This window comes from Pipra filicauda, unplaced genomic scaffold (genome assembly GCF_003945595.2).
Source record: "Pipra filicauda isolate LSUMZ 115617 unplaced genomic scaffold, ASM394559v2 scaffold849_size66617_pilon, whole genome shotgun sequence".
NCBI lineage: Eukaryota > Metazoa > Chordata > Aves > Passeriformes > Pipridae > Pipra > Pipra filicauda.
In genome coordinates, this window is record NW_024105030.1 from 50,710 (window position 1) to 66,617 (window position 15,908).

A 15,908-nucleotide genomic window follows, 5' to 3' on the forward strand; every position below is an offset into this window, starting at 1 on the left:
ATTATTAGAGCTGTCAGGCCGAGCACTCTCAGGCTGGAACCATCAGCTCCTCAGTTGCTTGGGTAACCTCAGCCCGTCCCCTCGGACCAGGAACGGGGCTGCAGGAGCAGAACCGCACGCGACTGTGACTGTGGCAGGAAAGACAGTTACAGGCACAGCTGGTGGCACTTAGGTGACAAAGCCCGGGGGGATTCAGGGAGCTCAGTGACAGTGTTCCCAGGGCCAGCCAGGCACGGCAGGTGGGGACGGGCAGAGTGGCTGCCCGCTCCTGGGGTGGTGGGGAGGGGGAAAAGGTGGGTGTGAGGAGGGGTGTGTTGGGGTGCAGGCAGCGGGATGGGCACGGGCAGGGCTCAGGCGTGTGTCCCCCGCGGGTGCTGGGTGAGAGATGCGTGTGGGTGCAGGATGAGCTGTGTGCACCCTCGTGGGTGCCGGGGGTGCGCGGGTTGGGGCAGCGCCCCTGCCCTCCTGCCCTGCCAGGCCCCGGGTGGGCTTCGTGTGTCTGACTAAACATCACCGCGTCCCCTGCGGTGACACCACCGGGGAGCCACCGGGCTGCTGGGCCCGGCGGGCTGCGGGCAGGGCCGGGGTCGGGGCCGGGTCGGGTTTGGGATCGGGACCGCCGCAAGGTGGGTGGGGGGCGTGGCCTCTTTCCAGGGGGCGTGGCCTCATTCGAGGGGGCGTGTCTGCCCGCGGTGGGCGGGGCCGCTCGCGGGATGTCCCTCGGCGGGGGCGTGGCCGAGGCTATCGGGGGCGTGGCCCGTAGTGAAGGGGGCGTGCCCCGCGTTGCCCGGGGTGACGCGCGGATGCAGCCGGAGTCCGTGACGTCACCCTAGGTGGGCGGGGCCTCTCCCCCCTCCCCATTCACCCCCCCTCGCGCCCGGAGCGTCCCGCCGGCGCCGGGCCAATCAGCGCGCGGGGGGGGCGTGGCCGCCGGGCGCCTCCGGCCAATGGGGCGGCGGTGGCGGCCCCGGGGCTACAATGGGGGGCGCCCGGGGCGCACGTGGGGCCGCGGCGGGGCCGGGCGGGGGTCGCGGCCCGGGCCAGGCGGGGGGGGCGCGGGGCCGGGGTTGGGGCCGGGGGGCTCCGCTCCGCTCCATCCCGTCCCGCCCCGCCGCTGCCCCGCGCGGCGCGGGGGCACTCCCCTCCCCCGCCCTCCTCCCGCCCCTCCGGGCCCTCCCCCTGTGTCACGGCGGCGCCCGCATTCGGGAACGGGCACGGCGGAGGGAGGGAAGGAGGGAGCGAGCGAGCGAAGGAACGCACGAACCAGCGAGCAGCCGCTCCAGCATGTGGCCCGCCCGCGCCGTGGCGGCAGCGCGGCGGCGGCGGCGGCGGCGGGCAGGTGCGCGGCCGCTGAAGCGGAGCGGGGGGGCGTAGGGGCGGGAGCCCGCCCGCCGCCGCCCTCGCCGGCGCTGTCAGGTGCGTGCCGCCCGCCAGCATGGCTCCGCCGCAACGCCGGACCTAGCGCCGGGCCGCCCGCGGGAGGCTGCGCCCGCCGCGCCGAGGGCTCCCCCCCAGCTCCGTCCCGCTTCTCCCCCGCCCAGGTGCCCCGGAGCGCGCCGGTGCCCGGCCGAGGATGCTGCCCGCCGCCGCTCGCCCCGGTTCATCTGTTGCTGCCTGAGCCAGCCCGATGGATGCGGCCGCCCCCGCGCCCTGCCCGCCCGCAGCCGCCCCGCTGGCCGCCGAGCCGGGAACCGCTCCGGAGCTCCGCGGCTGGTAAAAACCGAACCAAAACCAAATCCGAACCAAAAAAACACACCCCCGCTTCGGCCGGGGCTGGAGAGGTGGCCGAGGACCATGCAGCGCGTCCCCCGGCTCGGCGCTCCCGGCAGAGCCGCCTCCTAGAGCCGCCGGACTCGGGGCTCCCCCCGCCAGGACCCGAGCGGCTCCTCCTTCCCCTCTCCCCTCCAGCCGGGCAAGGAGCCCGCCTTCGCACTCCTCTCCCTCTCGAGATTTTGGGTTTTTTGTTGTGTGTTTATTTTTTTTTTTGAGTGGAAACCGCCCGTAACTCCGGGGGGGGGCTCTAGGGGGACGGCGGGGAGGGGACCATGGAAGAAAAGCTCCAGGCGCATCAGGTGGAGATCGACCCGGATTTCGAGCCGCAGAGCCGGCCCCGCTCTTGCACTTGGCCTCTCCCCCACCCCGACTTGGCGGCGGAGGAGGAGGATGGGGGCGCGGGGGGACCCCCGGCGCTGGCGGCCGGCGGGGACGGAGCCGAGAACGCGGCGGCCCCGGTGGAGCGCAGAGTCGCCGCCGCGCCCCCGCCGCCCCCCGGCGCGGATGTGGGGCAGCTCCGCAAGGCCAAGACCTCCCGGCGCAACGCCTGGGGCAACCTTTCCTACGCCGACCTCATCACCAAAGCCATCGAGAGCTCGCCGGAGAAGCGCCTCACCCTCTCGCAAATCTACGACTGGATGGTGCGATACGTTCCCTACTTTAAGGATAAAGGAGACAGCAACAGCTCCGCCGGCTGGAAGGTACCTCACCCCCTGACCCCAACCCCAGCGCAACTTTGCCCCTCTCCCGAAGGTGTGCCAGAGCTTGGAGGCTTCTCCTGGGGCAGCCGGAGCTTGGCTCTGGTTGGGCGATCTGGGGGATCACCGCTGTCCTCACGGTTAGGGAGATAAGGGCTCGGACAAGTTTTGGGGAGAGCCGGTGCCTCGTGGTGTTGCGTGTTAGAACCGGGGTGAGCTTGTCCCCGTGTCACCCGCCAGGCTCGAGCTGAGCGCCGGAGCGGTGCCACCGTCCTCCGGGGGGTCGGGGATGGCGACGGGCAGCGGAGTCGTGGCCACCGTCCTCCCGGGGGTCGGGGATGGCGACGGGCAGCGGGGTCGTGGCCGGCTCTCCCAGGTGTCCAAGCACCGGGGTGCGGTGAATGACAACCCCACGTCACGGCTCTCCTGTCCCTGCCGTGCCAGGTCCCCGCGTGCCAGTGGCGTGCCCGGGAGCACAGCCGGAGGGAGGGCTGTCCCCGAACAGGTGTCTCCGGGCTGGCTTGTACCCAGTGCGTCCTCCCGTCTCAGCCCCCGCCTTCCCCGGGGCTGCGTCCCCCTCCCGGGGGGGGGGCGTGCAGGCAGCACACGGTCCCCTCAGCTCCAAGCTGGCATTCCCCGGCTCCGATCCCGGCTGGCACTGTGGGCTCGTTAGGATTCCCTGGCAGGGACAGTATTCCCGTCTTGCTTGGTGGGAGCTGGGGATCCCTGGCACCGGCAAGGGCACGGGGAGCGCTGGGTCTGGGGGTCACCCTGGCCCCTGCCCCTCCGGCTGGTGCTGCGCTGGGAAGGGGGAAGAGATCGGCTGTGTCCAGATGGTGTCAGTAAAAAGGAGTCGGTTTCTCTTAAGTCCTCCCCTAAGCCCTGTCACCTCCAGTGTGATTAGTGTGTGACGAGGCTCCGGGGGCTCTTACACCAGCCTGCGGCCCTGGCACGCGAGTCCTGGCTCTGGACCCGGCCCACCTCAGGGGGTCCTTCTTGGGTGAAAATGGGGCTCTTTTGGGGCAGGAAGGCTGGAATCTGTGGCACCTATATCCAGGCTGTGTGGGCTGGTGTTATGTGGAGGCTGGGCACCCACTCGTGATGGGTGGGCAGAGGGCAGAGCCGGTGTCCCTCTGGTGTGGAGATTGGCCAGGGAAGGGTGTCGGGGCTGTGGAGGTGGCAGGAGGTGGTGGTTGTGTGGTGCCTCTCAAACCTCCACCTGGGGCAAGACCTGCACAGCCCTGGGCACATGCTGGCAGAGAAGGGTCTCCCCAAGACTCACACCTGGTGGGGACAGCAGGGGACATGCACTCATGGGGTCTTGGAGTTGTGTCGGGGAGGTGTGTGAAGGCTCTGGACTGGGGCCTGGGAGGGCTGGGATGAGGAGCAAAGGGATTCCCAGGCAGCCACATGTGTCAGTGGGGGCTTCGTGGTGCATGATATGCAAGGGGAGGGCAGGCTCAGGGTCCAGCTGCAAATCCAGGGGCACATACAGGGGCTGCTTGCTCAGATGGGCTCACCTGTGTGCACCCTGTGATGGGATGCTCTCTCCTTTCCTGGCCCATCTCCAGGTTGGAGCATGTGCCAGGGCTCTGCCTGGGCTGTGGGCAGGTGGCTCTGCTGCCAGGACTGCACTGCTGTGGGCTGGTTCCCCCATGGAAGCCTCCCTTGCCCTCACAATGGCACTGGGATTTGAACCCCCCAGCTGGGCTGAGCGAAGAGTCCTGCCTGACCTGCCTGCACTCTGGGCTGGCCCGAGCGGGGTGCCCAGGGCAGAGCGGGGTGCCCTGGAGCCTCTCCTGGTGCTGCAGGTGCTCAGTCCTCAGCTGGGGATGGTGGTGTGAGGGCTGACAACAGCCCGGAGCGAGAAGCAGAGGCCCCCTTTGTGCAGTGGTTTCATCAGACACCAGCATGTCGGGGGTTAAACACCTTCCCCACAGTTCCATATCACTCCTGGCTGTCCCCTGCCCCCCCTCGGTGTCCCCTCCCCTGGGTGCCAAGGGAGCACCCAGAGCGCTGGGCAGTTGGTTTTGGGGTAGTGGGCACTGGTGGCTGTTTCAAGCCCTGTAGATGCCGTGTCCCTCCGGCCCCAGGCCAGGGAGAAGCGTGGCAGGGCCACAGCAGTTCATCTCCCCACACGGCAGAGTCACAGCGAGGTCTCGGCTGCTTCTGTAATGAGCCCCTTTCAGCCTCCTCGTGCTGGAGGGAGCGGGATGGTGGGGGTCTGGGGGCCTGGCCGAGGGCTGCTGCTCTGGCAGGACTTTGTAGAATCATGGAATGGTTTGGGTTGGAAGGGGCCTCAAAGCTCATCCTGTTCCACCCCCCTGCCACAGGCAGGGACGCCTTCCACTAGCTCAGGCTGCCCAGAGCCCCATCCAACCTAGCCTTGGACACTTCAAACCCTACTCTTGACTTCTCCAAAACCTTTCTGCCCTGCTCTGGCACTGGGAGGACCTTCACAGCCATACCCCTTCCTGCATCCAGCTGGTGGTGGGGATGCTGAACCCACACCTGGCCACGGTGTCCCATGTGTCCCTCAGGAGTGTGTGCCCCAGGCTGGCTGTTGTCTCTCAGATGGGCAGCATGCTGGCACGGGGTGTGTTTTGGGGTCAGGCCTCTCCTCTGCCAGGCTGTGCTTTGCATGACATGGTTTCATAGTCAGAGACTCATGGAATGGTTTGGGTTGGAAGGGATCCTAAAGACCATCTTGTTCCACCCCCTGCCACGAGCAAGCAGGGACACCTTCCACTATCCCAGGTTGCTCCAAGCCCCATCTGACACTTCTAGGGATGGGGCAGCCACATCACTCATGGTGAACTCATGAAACAAGCACAGCACCCAAACCCCTCGGCTGTGCCCAGTGTCGGGACCAGGACCCAGCTGGGTGTGATGGGGAGCGTGGGGGGGGGCTCTGGCTGCTGCCCCCCGGGATGTGCATCCCCCCTGCCCCCCGTGCTGCAGGGGCTGAGCTGGCGTGTCAGGCTCGTGCACCGGGAGCTGCTGCTGCTGCTTCCCGATGCAGGGCAGCGGGTGCCTGCTGACTGACAGTTCTGCTTAATTAGGGAGTTGTTATTTTATCAATTCCAAAGCGCTTGAAGTTTTCTGCTCCAGCTCACGCTTCCCTCTCGTTAATGGGAAACCAACACCCTCCGTCAGAAAGGCAGCGGCACTGATGCATTTTAAAGGGTTCTGCTTGCTCCGGTTTGACATCCAAAATATAACAATCAAGCCATCAGCTGGTGGATGCCTGTTTGATGCGGCTCTGACAGCACTGAAAACCCTAATTTCCTAGCCCTCCCTCCTCCTCCTCCTCCTTTCTCTTGCTGGGTCGGCTGAGCGGCAGCACGGGGGGCCGGGGCTGCCAGGGGCTGCCAGGGGCTGCCAGGGGCTGCCAGGGGCTGGGGGCCCACGGGAGTGCTGTGTGCTCAGGGCTGGGGGCTGCCATGCAGAGACACCCCCCACCGAGTGCCACCGTCCTCTTGCAGGGCATGATGGAAATGAATTAGGGAGAAAAAGGTGTGGAAATTGTATTTGGGTGAGAGTGTGGCCCAAGTGCCCATTGCTGCTCAAGGATTTGGGGGGTTTGGGGACCAGGGTACTTTCCCTCCCTGCTGCACGTGGGGACCCCTGAGCTGTGGCCACAGGGGCAGAGCCTGGCTGGGCACCCCAAGGGCATCCTTCAGGGGAGCAGCTCCTGGCTCTGTGGCTCTGTCACTGGTGCCACCCCCTGCCCCAGCCCCGGCCCTTGCCCTCTTGGATGGGGACAGTGCCTCTGGAGCCTTGCCCAGTGCAGCTGGAGAGGCTCCAACCCAGCACCTGGACCGATGGGGATGACCTTCCCCTCATGGAAGGCAGTCAGGGTGCCAGTGAGGGCGGGGGTGCTGCCATGGGGGTGGCACAGGGATGAAGAGGGGCCTCACGGGGGGGATGGGGTGACCGGTCTCTGGGGTGCACAGCTCCTGTTTGTGCTGGGATTAGCCCTGGGGGTGCCCCCCGGCTCAGGGGGCTCTGTGGGGGCACGGCCCCGGGACCTCGGCTGAGTGGGGGCTGCCCGGTGGGGGCTCCCGTTGGGGTGGTTTGGCTCAGCTCAGCTCAGTCACGTATCCCATCCTCTCCATATATGGAGATTTTTCCAGCAGCACGGAGAGCCTGATGCTCCCCGGAGAGCTGCCCAGGGCCGGGAGCAGAGGGGCTGGGAGCGTCCGATCATCCTGGGGACCACCCGGGGCCGGGAGGAGCTGCAGCTCCTTCACCTCAGGGACCCCCATCATTCCCAACAGCTCCTGGATAAGCCGCCCTGGCTCTCTGGTCCCCACAGGTGCAACACCCCTGGGATCCCCTCATGTGAGGGGACCCCTCTGACCCTTTCCTACAGCACAGGCAGGGTCCCCCCGGATGCTGGGCTGGGGTCCCCGACCCTTCAGCACCCCAGGCCTGGAGCGGGTGTCTCCTGCCTGTCCCTGGCTTCTCACAGGGATGGGGGAGTCCACTGGCATCCCCCTGAGCTGCCCTGATGCGCTGCAGCACTGCCGGCGGCGTGGCCGGGAGGAATCCCCTTTCCTCCTTCCCACCTCATTTTTCTCTCTCCTTTTGGAGGTTTTCATCTTCTAATATTTTTTTCCCCTCTCTCCCCTCTTCTGGAATCGCTTCTCATGCAGCGCTAACTGCTGAAGTAACACAAACCTGCTAAATGGTCCAGCTTTATGATAGCAAAAAAATGATACTACAGCAGCGAGTGGGGCTTTATTAAACCCCAGGGAAAGGCTCCAAATGAACAGCTTGCTCTGCTCTTAGCTTCCCCCCTACTCTCCCCCTTTATTTTTAATAACCACTGGAATATAAACTACAGTTAAGATCCCGTGGACTAGAAGAGCACTCGCAGCCCAGCATTCTCTCCATCCATCCCCCGTGGATCCCTGTGTGCATCCCTCCCTCTGCTTCCCGGTGCTGGGATGAGAGGACCAGCATCCTGGCCTAGAAAATGAATTTTATAATTAAAAAGCCTTGTAAATATTTTTTCTAGGGAGGCTGTTCTCCCAGTCAGGCCAGACGTGTTGTGGGAGTGAGCTCGAGCTCCTTGGCCAGGCTTCCCATCCCAGTGGGACCCTCACTGGGATGCTGCTGGCAGTGGGAGGTCCCCTGGGCGTAGGGAATGTGGTTGGACACCAGTCAGCCCTGTGTCCTCACACGGGGACTCCACAGGAAGGGGATGAATCTCCCTTTCCCAGTGCACCAACGTGTTCTGGGCACGGTTGGACCTCCATCCCCAGGCTGCCTGGGGTTCATCCCAAGCCCCACATCCATGCCCTTGGATGTTCCATGGGGATGCTCTGGAGCTGGGTCTGGATCTCCCCTTGCCCTGCCACCCCCCTGCACCCCAGCCCTGCCTGCGGGGAGGCAGCTGCCTGCCCCTGACCCCCCAGTGGGGTCCCTGCTCCTCGCTCCCATTACTTTTAATTAGCCTGACACTTCCTGTCGGCTCCCACCGAAGGTGCCTGATTAGAGCCGAGGTGAAAGGCACTTTGGGTTATGGAAGGACACGGGAGGCTCGCCTGTCTGCCGCTCAGGCTCATTTTGGACAGCATCTGTTCATTATTATGTGGTGCCTTGGCCGGGTGCCAGCCCAGGAGAATTGAAAGCCCCGGCACAAAGCTCGCTTTCACCCGCCGCGGGGAGGAGGAGGAGGCACCCGACGCTGGGGGGGACACGGGGACCCCCAAAGCAGGCTGGTCCCTTCCCTCCCAGCAGGGCTACTCCAGCGTCCTGGGGCATCCTGAGCTGCTGCCTGCTATGGGTCTGTGTGGCTGTGGGGTGCTGGAGAATCACAGAGTCACAGACCGGCTGGGGTTGGAAGGGACCTTGAAGATTGTCTTGTTGCAACCCCCTGCCATGGGCAGGGACACCTTCCACTAGCAGGTGTCCATTCCCCAGAACTGCTGCTGTCCTGTGGGCTGGGGGGGGACAGCAGCAGGGGGCTGCCCCAGGGGTTTGCAGCAGGATGGGGTGATAGTGGGTTCTGCGTCCTGGTGCTTACTTTGTCAGCAAGGGACTCATCCTTCCCCTCCCCACCACTCCCGTGCCACCCTGTGCATCTCTCCATGCCAGTCAGGGCTTGACAGCAGGGAGGCTCTTGGGCTTTGCTGCTGGGGTTGGTGGCACTTTGTATGCACCCAGCCAGGGATGCCAGGATGGGCAGCGGTGCAGCCCAGCTTGCTGCTCCCCTGGGGCCATGGGGCCAAGGAGGTTGCCCAGACAGCCCTGGATGCTGGCAGTGGGGTGGCTCTCCCCCGGCTCCCCTGGTGCAGGCAGACCCCTGCCTGTGCCTGCCCACAGCGATGCTGCTGGGCACCCACTGCCTGTGCCCACACTTCTCCATTGGCACGTGTTCCCTCACCCTCCTGTGCATGTGTCCGGGCTGTGCCAGGCTCCCCACACACGCTCAGCCCACGCCCTGCGCTCGGATCTGCATCGGGGTGCAAGGGCAGCGTGGGAAGGACCCTCGGACACACCTCGTACCGAGCACTGCACCCACTCTTGGGAGTGTGGGCTGGTGGCAGTGTCCCCCTGTCCTCGGGGACACAACATGACCTTGGGGACACAACATGATCATGCTGTGGGCAGTGGGTGCTTTTGAAGACGTGCCCGTGGCTGGGTGGGTGGATGGGGTGGGGAGCCCAAGCCGGGGGTGCTGAGCAGCCAACCTTGGATTTACTTGGGAAGGGGGACAAAACAAAAAAAACACCAACCCCAAAACCCCTGCAAAAAAAAAAAAAAACCAACAAAAAACCCCACAAAAAACAAACGAAGAGATAAAAAAAAGGCAACACCACCACAGAGGAGAAGAAAGGCGAGGGTTGTTCGCAGCCGCCGCCGCCTGGCGCGGTGCCAGCCCGGGGACGCTCCGGAGCAGACATGCCAAGCTGTAATTGCAGACAGGCTCATTTCGGGAGACGAGACGGTTATTTTTAACTCGCGTTAAGGTAATGCACTGATCTCCTGCCTGTGGGTTCAAAAGTTCAACACCCCACCCCGCCCCAAAACCCCCTTTGCTCCCCCACCCCACGCGGGTACCCCCGGCGGGGCTGTGGGTGTTCCCCCCGGGAAACGCATCCCGGTGCCCACGGCCCCCATGGCTGGGCAGCCTGGCACTGCCAACACCCCTGCCCTCCTCATGGCAGCCACGGTGTCTCCCGGGGAGTCTGGCTCATCTCCTGTGGGACTGGGAGGAGGCTGCAGCCAGGCCAGCCCTGGGGTGTGGAGGAGACGTGTGTCTGGGGGGCTGTGCCAGCCGAGGTCCCCGAGGAATGTGCTGGGGATGGTGCTGCGTGCCAGGGTGCCAGGTCCTGCTTGGAGCCCGCTGGGAAAGCCTTGCACTGCTCTCGGTGGTGGCACTGCCTACTCTCCAGGTCCCCGAGCACTTTCCAGTCACAGCCCCATGCGCTGGTGACTGTGCTGCCCCGGGGATCGCTGGCACCTCCTCCGGCAGCCAGGCTGGCAGAGCAGGGTGAGGGTGGCAGGACATGGGTTCCTCGGCCTGGACAGGGTTCCTCCCTGCAGGAGGGCTGAGCCTCTGGGCCACCTGTCTGTCTGGAGCAGACCCCAAGCCTGATGCTTCCAGTGCCATTTGGTGCTCCATGCTGGGTATATATGGCCACCTCAGCACTGGTTTTTTATTTAAAAGATACTGCACAGTGCCAGGAGGGCCTGGGTGCCCTCGGCTCCTCCGGGAGCAGCTTTGCTACCCTGGGATAGGATGTCACGTGGTGCCAAGCTGGGGAGGCTGGGGATGAGCCTGGCACCTGCTCCCCACCCCTCTGCCCAAACCATCCGAAGGGAAAGTGGAGCAGAAACGCCCCAAAACGTGTCAGGTTTGGATCTGCAATAGCCGTGATTAATCCTTTCCCTCCCCACCAGCCTCCCCCAGGATTCAGCAGCTGGGAGCCGGCGGGCAGGAGGCCCTTTGTGCTCCCGAGCAGGAGCAGCGTGGCCGGCCCCCTGTCCCCAAACGCCCTCTCGCCCGGGTTCTGGCGTCAGCGCTTTGCCAGCCGGCCGGGAACTCCCCGCGTGGCTGAGATGGCTTTTGTGCTCGGCTGGGACCGGCAGCTGCAGGTGCTGGGATCGGCATTTCCCTCCCGGGGAGGGAGCTGCTCTCGGCAGCAGCGCGGAGCTCCGGGTTTGAGGGGAGCCACGGGGAGCTGAGACCTTCTAACCGTGCTTTGTGCATTTTGCTGCTCGCCCGGGCTCGTCGCTGAGCCCGGTGGCAGCACAGCCGCCGCCGGAGCCGATAAATCAGGGACAGGAGCCCGGCTGAGTCGGGGGGAGTTGTGGGGCTGTTGACCAGAATGAGTTCAGTGGGGATGGCACAGCAGGAGCTGTGGGGAGCCTGGCACGGCCTGAGCCACAGAGAGCCTGGCCAGGTTATTCCCAGACTGAGACCCTGGCCCAGCCGGGGGCATTTCCCGGCCCAGCAGGGCAGCTCTGCGGGGGGGACGTGGCCGTGTGCTTTGCTGTGCGGATCCAGAGGGTGGGAAGGGCTGCCCGGCATCCCCCGCGCAGGGATAGGGAACGGAGGGGTGGGGGGGGTGCCACTGGCTCCGTACTGGTATCTGTCCCTGCTGGGGGGAGTGGGCACCGTGTCACGGCACGATGAGGTTTGGAGCATCCCCGGAGCCTGCCCGGGCCCTCGGGTGTGTTTGGTGGCGCGGGGTCGGAAACACCCCCGTGATCTGTAAGGATGGGAGAGACGGGCAGACCAGACTGGGACTGTGCTTAGTACCACACTCAGGACCACGCTTTGACCACCTTTAGCAGGGGGTCCATTGGCTCCTTCCTGCTGTGGTTGCAGGGCACCGGGAGCCATCCCATCCTGCAGCACAGCCGGCTGGAGCTCTGATGGCTGCTGGGGGTGGGTTTCAGCAGGATGAAGGTGGGCAAATCCTCGGCTCTGCCCGGCCACACCCCCAGGTTCAGGTAGCCGGGACAGCGGCCATCCCCTCCTGCCTGCCTCCTGCCTGCCTCCTGCCTGCCTCCTGCCTGCATCCCGCCCGGCCAGCAGCCGCTCTCCCCTCCTGTCCCAGGTGGAACGTGTGTGTGGGATGCAGGGAAGGAATTCACAAGCTCGTGAAGCGACAGGCTCATAAATTTCAGCTTTTTTTTTTCGAGACTGTCAAACCTATGCCTGTCCCAGGGATGTAAGACAGCATTTTATTGCTGCCTGCTTGATGGTTGTTCCCTTCTCCTCCGTGGCTGTGATTTATCTCTGCACTTTGCGCTGATTGGATTAGAAGTTTAAATGCTAAGGGTGCATAACAATATATTTTTCTTATTAATATTAAAAAATCATTATTGGATTTTTTATAGTTCTGTTTTGAATTGAATCCCCTTGCTTGATTTATTCTCTCTCCCAGAGTAGAATTTAATGCTAATAGGAACAATCATTGCTTTGTTTTGAATCTTTGACTGTTTGGAAAACTTTCCCTGCAATGGGAAATTACAGCATTATTAAGAGTCCATTAAAAGAGGGTTTGCCCATTCCTGGCTATTACCTGCGAGCTGGAGGGAAAACAAAAAGCCAAGGCAAGGATTCTCTTTCCCAGGGTTTGTGCTTGTTCCCTTCCCGAGGTGTGACTCAGTTATGGTGCTGGTTGTCACAATCAGCTCTGTTCTGTCGCGGGGATTAACGGAGGGTCCCGTTGGGTCGGTGCTGGGTGCTGAAGGTGTGTGTGGCAGTGGAGTTCACAGGTGAAAGACAGAAGCTGGTGGGGGACTGGGAGTGGCTCCTCTTCCCCCTGGATTTCATAATTTTCAGGCACATACGGGAAGCAGGAGAGCAGCCTGAAAAAATCTGATGTCTTCGGCAGTGTGTCCCCGGGGCTGTGGGTGTCAGACAGAGGGATGGAGGGTGCTGATTTCCTCCCTGTGACACCCTTCGTCCTGCTGTGGATTTTAAACCCTCTGCCCCCACGAGGGGACCAGCCAGTGCCCACCCAGCCCTGGGACCCACTATGTCCTTGTGGTTGTGCCCGCTGTGCCTTGTGTTCCGGCAGCTGCTGGATGGAACACAAGGCATAAGGCTGGGCAGAGCCCCGGGGGCAGCCCTGAGGAGCAGGGCCAGGCAGGTGGGACGGGGCAGGGGCCGGGGACACCATGCCAGGCAGCTGGAGACGTGCCTGGGCTGCAGCAGGGAGCTGTGCCAGGCTTGGCAGGACTTGCAGGGCAGCACAGCCTGCCTGGGCACGGCAGGGCAGGCCTGGGCACCACGGCCCCAGAGCGCTGGGGGAGCCAAGGGTGGGGTGTGGGGTGTGGGGGGCACGGGTGGGAGCGGCAGGAATGTCGGCCCCGGGCACGCAGGAACCTCCCTGCAGTGCTGTGCTGTGCCAGACCACTACCCTGCACCCCAAAACCCGCTCCCGGCACCCTGTGCTCTGCTCCCCAAAGCCTGCACCCCAAATCCTGCACCTCGAAACCTGCACTCAGCACCTCATGCCTTGCACCCCACACTCTGCTTCCCAAACTCTGCACTCTGCACCCCAGGACTTGCATCCTGCACCCCTCATTGTGCTCCCCAAAGCCTGCACCCCAAATCCTGAACCCTGCAGCCTGTGCCTTGCACCCCTCACTCTGCTCCCCAAACCCTGCACTGTGCACCCCAGAACCTGCACTCTCCACCCTTTACCCTGCCTTGTGCTCCACAAACTGTGCTCCCTGCACCCGACACTCACACTCTACACCCCAAAACTTGCACACTGTTCTCTGCATCCTGCACCCCAAAACCTGCACCCCAAAGCCTGCAGCCTGCACCCCACCCGCCCAGACCCCCACCATCCTGCTCCTACTCCCCCAGTGCACCCCGTACCCTGAACCTGCATTCTGGGAAACCCACCTGTGCTTGCCAGAGACCCCGAGCTGTGCCCACCGCCCTCTGCCCTGAGCATCATGTCCTGGGTGAGCTCTGCCCCTTGGAGTCGAGATGGGGCACTGCCACCTGCCCACAGGTGGGATTCCCAGTTGGCCCAGTGCACTCTGAGCACTGGGATACTTGCTCTTGCTGGGACTCTGTGCCAATGCCCACGAGCCCCAGTGTGCTCAGCTCTGCCTCCTGACCCCTCCGTGCTCTGTGGGTTATGGGGTGTCGCTGGGGGGAATCCCTGCCCCCCCGGCCCCATGGCACACCAGCACCAGCAGTTGGGATGCCACACCAGGTGGGTCTGGGGGTACAGTGCCGTTCCTTCCTGGGTGGGGTGGGGATCCCCAGCTTCCCAGCAACGTGTCCTCAGGTGTCCTCCCACGTGCCAGGACCTCCTGGCTGAGGTTTCCCGCTGCCCATTCCAGGCCAGGCAGTGCTGGGATCCCGGCAGGATCTGCTCACCCCCTGTGCAGATTTTTTGGCTGAGCCTTTCTTGTTTTCCCTCCGTCCTGGAGCCTGAGCCAGCCACGCAATGGGAGGCTCCTGCCAGTCCCCGTGTCAGTGGTGAGGCCAGAGGGCTTTGAGGGGGGGACCTGGTGGGGGGGAACACGGGGTTACCCCAGGGATGCACAGTAGGGTTGGGGCAGGTACCCCTGTGCCCATCCCCGAGGGGCAGGGACACCTCTCCATGCCCATGTGGGGCTCAGAGGGGCAACCCCACAGCTGGGGATTGGGGAGTGAGGTGGGGAGATGTTGGGTCCAGTGCTGTGGGAAATCTGGGGTGCAGTGCTGGGAGATTTGGGGTGTGGACTGTGCAGTGTGGGGTGCAGGGCTGGGAAGTGGGGGGTCCTGCAGCTGCCACAAAGCAGCAAAGGGAGACACAGGGCTTGCAGGGGCCCCAAAGCTGCCAGTTTAGCCAGCAAGGTACCCAGCTGCAAGGGTCTGAGACAGGGACCCCAGCCAAGATGCACGGGTGGCTCCTCAGCCAGGGACAGGATGCCTGGGGTCCCCTCCTGCCTCACTGAGGCACCCCCATGGTGGCACAGCCCCAGGGAGGCAGGACCAGTGATGGTCCTTGGGACCCCTTCCCTGCCCCCAGCCCTCCCCACAGTCCCAGTCCTGCTCCTGCCTGCAGAGAGGGAGCAGAACCGGGAGGTCCTGCAATTATCCTCGTGCCCTGAATAATTCATGGCAGCAGACTCCAGCAGAGCCTCTCCCTGCCCTGCTCCCAGCAGCCACCCCCCAGCACCGCCTGGCTTTGGGGGGGCCAGGAAAGGGGGGTCCGGGCCGGCTGGAACAGTGGGGTGGGACAGAGGGGGGTCTGTCACCTGTGATCTGCTGCCAGGATTGGGGGCGACGTAGGCAGGGGATGGGGGATTGGGTACCCCCGGGACCATCACTGCCTTCCCACTGCCTTCCCACTGCCTCCCCCCTGTGCCTCAGCTTCCCCCTTGTCACGGTGCTGGGGATGCTGGAGGGAGCTGGATCGACACGTAGGTGGTTTTGCTGCCTGGCTCAGGACTCCCTACCTTTTAGGGGAGGGTCTCTGCACAAACTCACAGCCCCCCAGCCCCTCCAGCCATTCCTGCAGAGCTGGATTTACCCCAGGAGGGGCCAAACCCCCATCCAGCTGGGATGTGGCTGCGGGGCCGGGAGCAGCGAGGGGTTAAACGCACTAAAGCCGGTGTGAAACTTTTGGCGGAGGAGCCGCAGGCAGAAAGTGCATTTGTAGCCGCAAGTGGCTGCCTTGAAGACGATCCAGATTTGTCTGGGAGCCGTCTGCTGCTAAAACCCTTTGATCCACTTACTTCTCCCCGGGGAGCTCCCTGCAGCTCTGGTGCTAATGCCCCCGTGGCGACAGGGGCTGAGCTGCCAGACGGATGCAGGGGAGACCCCCCTCCCGCTGCCAGGGAAGGGAGCAGCCGCAGAGAAACGAGGGGCGGCAAAAATAGACGGGATACAGGAGCGGTGCCACCGGGCTTCATCTGTGGGGTGCAGGGGGTGGGAGTGCGTTTGGCTGCAGGGGGGGATGGAAGGAGCATTGCCAGGTGATTGCCAAGATCAGGGCACGGAGGGATGGTGGTGCCATGGGGAGGGTTTGCACTGTCGGTGGGGGGTTCCCTGCCCTGTGGCCGACTGCCCCAGTGCTCAGTGGGGGGATGTACCCTCGGCAGCCAGACCCACCGGTGATTTTGGGGTGGTGAGGGCTCAGATAATGTCCCTCCTGCCTCCCTGCCAAGCCCCAGAGCAGGATGCAGCCTGCTGTGATTTGGAGGTAGTGGTGCCACATGTGGTTATGGGCATGCTCCTGGGGACACGGTTCCTATTCATCCTCACCCCGTCCAGCCCCAGAGCCCAGGTTTTGGGGCAGGAGGACTGGCCTCGTGCCCGGCTGTGCTCAGGCAGCTGGGGATTGTCCCTTTGTCTGTTTATAACCATTCCAGTGTGTGGGTCACTGGGATCCCTATGCCAATCTGTTGTGCCCAGCCAGGGGCTGTGGGGATGGCTCTTGGGTCCAGGGAAATTCTGGG

At 64.0% G+C, this 15,908-nt stretch overlaps 1 protein-coding gene across 1 annotated transcript; it reads left to right on the forward strand.

Moving 5' to 3' along the window:
- Positions 1-713: 713 nt before the first annotated feature.
- Positions 714-4,787, forward strand: LOC113999706 (forkhead box protein O1-like). The gene is made up of 3 exons (XM_039390608.1): positions 714-814; positions 1,542-1,713; positions 2,025-4,787. Exons 1-3 carry the CDS (start codon positions 714-716, stop codon positions 2,622-2,624), a joined length of 873 nt encoding a protein of 290 aa, XP_039246542.1. The 3' UTR covers positions 2,625-4,787.
- Positions 4,788-15,908: the final 11,121 nt, after the last annotated feature.